Source organism: Atta cephalotes, assembly GCF_000143395.1.
Source record: "Atta cephalotes unplaced genomic scaffold scaffold00045, whole genome shotgun sequence".
NCBI lineage: Eukaryota > Metazoa > Arthropoda > Insecta > Hymenoptera > Formicidae > Atta > Atta cephalotes.
The window spans coordinates 671,736-677,735 of NW_012130109.1; the positions used below are offsets into that span (position 1 = coordinate 671,736).

The 6,000-nt window shown below is 31.1% G+C and overlaps 1 protein-coding gene across 1 annotated transcript in view; it reads right to left on the bottom strand.

Moving 5' to 3' along the window:
• LOC105622481 (bromodomain-containing protein 2-like) overlaps positions 1-6,000 on the bottom strand; it is a 33,385-nt gene that overhangs the window by 1,656 nt on the left and 25,729 nt on the right. The window contains exons 13-17 of the mRNA XM_012203899.1: positions 3,738-3,826; positions 3,364-3,481; positions 1,440-1,817; positions 712-1,323; positions 62-207 (exon numbers count right to left, since the gene is read on the bottom strand). Of these exons, the coding sequence (XP_012059289.1) occupies positions 62-207; positions 712-1,323; positions 1,440-1,817; positions 3,364-3,481; positions 3,738-3,826 (1,343 nt within the window). The remainder of the gene's footprint in view (positions 1-61; positions 208-711; positions 1,324-1,439; positions 1,818-3,363; positions 3,482-3,737; positions 3,827-6,000) is intronic.

Genomic DNA, 6,000 nt, shown 5'->3' on the forward strand with positions numbered 1-6,000 from the left:
ATTTATGCTTTTCGCATGTATAGTTTGATGTAAATATTCAGATCAGAAAATGGCTTTTTACCTTATTTTTAAAGGCTGATGCAAAATTTGCAGCAGGATTCTTTGAATCGGGTGGAGTCATTTTCTTTTCAGGCATTAATTGAGTACTAGCGTGATTACCCATTGGTGGCATTCCTAGGGTGTTCATTTCTGCAAAAAAAGCTCCTGCTAGAGCAATAGTATTATATATCTGGTTAGTAAGCAATTAGCAATTAAACATGTAAAAAACAGTATTGTTACTTCAAGCTTTAGTAAAGATGAAGAAAGAATACAAAATTCGGAAAATATTAAACGATAAAAATGAGATTATGATGAAAATAAGATTGAGCGCAAGAAAAAAAGTAATTTACGTAGAATTATTAAAATTAAACTATTAGTGTTAAATCAATTAATGCATCAATACATTGTATTACTTTATACTACATACTAATATTAATATATATTGCATTACTTCTTGTATCTTATTTTATTTTATATAATATTATATATTAGTATAAAATTATATATTTTGATTTTTTATTGCGATACTGATATCTATTCTTCTGAATTATTTCTTCAATTGTATACAATTTACTAGTATTTTTAGCTAAGGAAAGATGAATAAGTACTTGTGCGGCCTACGTGTAAAGAAAAGCATGCTATAAATATATAAATATATAAATATGCACGAACCATCCATAGGCTTTTGCGTCAGTTGAGGTTGAGAAATTGGCAAGGGCTTTTCCTCTTTCTTTATGGGAATCTGAGAAATCTGCATCGGCATAGATGCTATAGGAAGGGGATCAAATATCGAACTCATGCCTCCTATATTCATTCCCATATTTAATCCTGGAATGCCGTTATTATTCAGCATATTGGGCGGTGAATTTCCACGTTTTGTATTTGGAAATCCGTTGGAATGCTGCTGCGACATCGTAACATTATGCGAATTCTGTATATTAGTCAATGGCGCAGTAGTATTAATCATATTCTCTAATTGATTGTGCATAGACATATGTGCCGCCAATCCTTGTGATAAATTCATATTTAAATTTGTCATATTGATATTGCCCAAGTTCAGATTAGAAGCCATACTCGTCGGCATCATGTTCACAGGTTTTACATCCGGTAGTAAATTGAGATTGGTGTTGTTATTGGTATTATTTGTATGAGATGTTTGAATAAATGAAGACTCCTTCTTGAGAGCGAGCGTTTGATCCAAGGTGGATTGTGATTGAATAAATGAAGGCTCCTTCTTGATCGCAAGTGTTTGATCCATGGAGGACTGTGTAGTAGGCACTGAAGCTACATAAAATACGTATATAAGATAATTAACTTTGTATTTGCTTTTCATATATAATAAAAAATTATTTTACGCGTTGTATTTATAAACAATACCAATTGTATCTAATTATAGATACCTAAAGTATTGTATGGCTGTAAAAGATCAGGTTGTTGATTTAAATTTGTTCCGTCTGTGGATACGGATGTATTTGGAAAGGAACTAATGGACGTTGGCTGCTGCGATGGTTGTTGAGATACAGCTGGCGAAGCTGTCATAGAATTTGTATTTGTAGGTGTGACGCTAGGCGGTGGAGTTGGTACAGAGACCGACGGAGTTGGTGGATTAGATGTTGTCGGTGGTGGTGGTGTTGGTGTTGGTTTTTTTACAGGAGCGGCCGTAGCCAGAGCTGTAGGTCGTGATGGTTGGGCTGGCATAGATGCGTGACTCGCGACAGGTATACTTTGCCCTGTTGTAACAGCAGCCACTGCGACAGGCTGTTGATTATTATTGCCCCCTAAAAGAATTTTTACACTTATACGTCTCATAGTCTATTAATTTAATATTTCATCACTTATATTAACATCTTTTTTCAATAACACGTATTTCTTTCTAGTAATTTGTATGTCATTAAAGATACCGCTAATGAAAAAAAATTATTTATAAATAACACTGTCTGATATGGATTTTAAATATTACGAACGGAACAGAGTTTTACAGATTTGTTGTTCGTTGAAAATAAATCTATAAATAAAATTGCTCTATCACATTTTTGAGAAAATTGAACTTGAAAGTATCAAAAATGGCATTTTTTGGTTTTTTAAACTAAAATATCCCGAAAAACATGACGAAATAGAGCAATTTCTTTTAGGAATTCGTGTTTTCAGCAACAAAAATCTATAAAAGTCATTTATTACATTGGCTGCTTTATGAAAGTAACAGTGAAAAGAAAGAATAAAATTAATAAGAAAAAGTTCACAGGCAATTAAGAGTCAACGCGGTAATTAGTACAAAATTCAATAGTATTAATAATTAAACATCGATATAATGATCAATTATAATACGAAACTCTTATTTTGGAACCATTCTCAGCGGTGAATATATAATTTTATAAGTCTTAGCTAGCGTCGAAAAAAAAGGACCTTAAATCCGTAGATAAATCTTTTGAAGATCGCTTATTGAAGCGCAATTTAAATAATCACTTGCTGCATCCAATAATTTGTGAGATCACTCTAATTATAAATCTGATATCAAAATTACAAAATATAATTTATTTAAATAATTAACAAAAAATGTGATTTGAATAAGTACTAATAGCACTATTGGATTCTACCGAAAAAATAAATAATGCATTGCATTATTTTTTCTTCTACTATTTATCTATTTTTCTCCCATTCGTAAAAAAATAAAATTAAAAAGTCAAAAATTCGACAAAAATTCGAGAACAAAAAGTGAAAGATTGCATTCATCTATGGATTTAAGTTCTGTTCTTTTTATTGTAATTGTTACTTTTTGCATAAAGCAGCCAAATACAATAACTTCTTCAGTTTTTTTCTCACTGAACCCAAATCTATAAATAAAATTATTCTATCACGTCACGTTTATGAAGTATTTCAATTAAAAAATGCAAAAAATACCCTTTTTGATACTTTTAAATTCAATTTTCTCAAAAAAGTGATAAAACAATTTTATTTACAGAGTTCAGTTTAAGCGACAAAAAAAAATCCGTAAGCATCACTTTGTTTCGTTTGTGGTCTGGAAAAGTCTAAATTTGTCGGATATAATCTATAAATTATTACAGATTAAAAAATTCGTAAATCAGTAATTATGATCATTGCTAATGCTTAACAAAACCATAGATACAACAAAAAATTAACCCCAAAAAATAGTTACAATATATTTATATGATACATGCGATAAATAAGCGTATAAGTGTCGAGAAAGATCTTAGAAAATTTAATTTTAAATTATAATGTATCTTACAAAAGAAGAAAATATTCCTGATGTGAAAATTACAAATCGATATATTAGAGTTAATTTTTATGACTTCACTAATACAATACCTGATTCCGAAGGGATATTGCTTGGATGAGTAACAGGCGGCTTTGTTATTGGTCCCGTAGAATTCGCTGGTGGCTGATTATTCATTAAAAGAGCTCCACTATGATTTAATGTAGGTGCCTATATATGAACAGTAGATTATCTTTTTTATCACATATTAAAATTATTATATGCGTCGAAGTGAGACAAACATTTGCACTAGCCTTTCGAGTAATTTGTAAATTCAGAATTAGTAAACTTAAAAATATTAAGAAACACAGAAAATAATATGCATTATCTAAAAAATGTTTATAAAAATTTACCCTCTAGTGTAATATAATGAATAAATATGTACGTTTAATTTTCACTGAGACATATTACAATCAGTTAATCTTACCGATGCGACAGAAGCAGTTGTTGCAGAAGGTCCTGTACTTGGTGGATTCTTCTTTGTTTTCTTTCTATGTGGACGATTCGAGGAGTTTCCTGAAATTCAATGTAATGTGCATCTAGTAGTGAGTTACGTGCGGTCAATCATAGTTCTGTCACATCAAGAGCACAGGTCGATGAAGAACTAGCAAAATACATTGTGCAGAGGATACCAGCTATTGAGTGTCGCAAAGCGCCAAGTAAAATGCGAAGATACATCAGAAACAAAAATCAAACAACTTTGTGCATATATTTTCTAATAGATTTTATTCATATGCTTATATTATAATTGTATCACTGTGTACAACAATGTTAATTTAAATATCTCAATTGTATGCTCCTTTTTTTTGTGGACTTTCATCTTAATGATTCTTTTATATTAAAAAATTTTAATACGCAGAACAATTTTTTCTTCCCATTCTACGTAAAGTTAGTCGTATTCAATTCATTTATGAATATTTGCGTGTATATATATATATATATGTATACACGTACATACATACATACATATCGCGCGCCCACACATACATGCATACGTGTCGCGAAATTGTCACACATACATATATGTCTCGACATATATATATGCGAGAGCACATGCCTCATCGTTTTAATGTATCGATACTCATGATTTATTACAATAACAGTAATAATAATCGTTACGGTGGCGGAAATGACGATTATAAAACATTGACTACAAAAATCATCAAACTGCCGTCTTTCTTTTATCTCTTTTCATATAATATAATATAATTAATGTAATATTATATAATAATAGGAGTAATGTGTAAATAAAGGTCACATAAATGGTACAATACAGGCTCAACTTAAAGATGAATGATACAAGAGCGACAAACTCTTACAAAACTGTTTAATGTTAAAGTCGTAGTTAGCGCAACACTGAGATCGGTGGCAAGAGACTCCTGCTCGATGTTTGTCATATGTATTACATAAATCAGCGATGGTAAATACATGGAAAACTGTGGTAACACAAGACAGTATTATCTTTGTCTGATGTGTGCTCTCAAACAAATCGTGATCGTAACAGTTGTGAAATCACAGCACTGAAGTTTATCGATGGAATGTGATCGACAAGCTTGCTAAATCCATTCGACGACAAATGAAAGCAACAAAACAACGAGGAGGAGTACCAGCGTATCTTAATTTATATAATATAGTTAACTGGACCACCACATATGAGCCAACCGCGACTCTTGAAGAATTAATGTCTATTTCACTCGTTTTTATAACTTTGTGTATGCACTTAGAAAAGTTTCGCGCGTGTATGTCGTTTTATTCCTTCATAAGTGTAACTTACAACTATTTATTAATATTTTATGATATATTAGTTTTTACTATGTACAGAGAACACGTACGATCGTGTTTATCGTTACTATTAAACTTGCGATATACGCAAAAAACAGACGGAACGTTTACATACGACTCTGAAGAGGAAGATAATTAGCGCAATTAAATAAAAAGTATAGTGTTATTTTCTGAATGTAACAAAATATTTAATATTTAGAATCCTTAAATCTTGCTCTTGCGTATAACGCAAGCAGGAATAATTCATAGCAGGAAGAATAACATTCCAGTCTGGATGAAAAGATGCGAAAAACAAAATTTAGTTGCGTGCTTGCATATAGAATTGCTACAAAAATTTTGGAAGGCAATATGAATATCATTTATAAAATGCCCTATACCTCGCGTTATAAACTAATGCTGATTGTATCTTAATAGATGCGTATCTATCTAATTCAGCATACGCCGTTCAAAATTTGTTCTCTCATAGTCTAGCTAATTCTTCGGATTTCTCTAGTCACTTTCAGTATTTTGGGAAACATAAAATGGTAATATCAACCTGCCCGACATTTCTTGCACCTACTTGTAAATGCTTATAGTTCCATATCAATAATTTTCTTAGATATCGACGAACACTTTTTTCCGATCAATTACGGTTTGTTTGTATCAAGTTATCGTAGTAATTAATCGCCCAAACTCTTATCTTATCTCCTCTTTCGTCGGGGCAGTAAGTACGTTGCTCTGAGTGTATGATTCATGATACTATTTAATTGTACTCGAGTGCAAATTCGATTATCCTTAATGCTCGTATTATGACATGTTCAATTACAAGGATTGCTTCTTGAAGCATCCTAGAGCGTCATTATCGGTTATGTTCACAATAAATTCTTTTATATATATATATATATATATATATATATATATATATATAT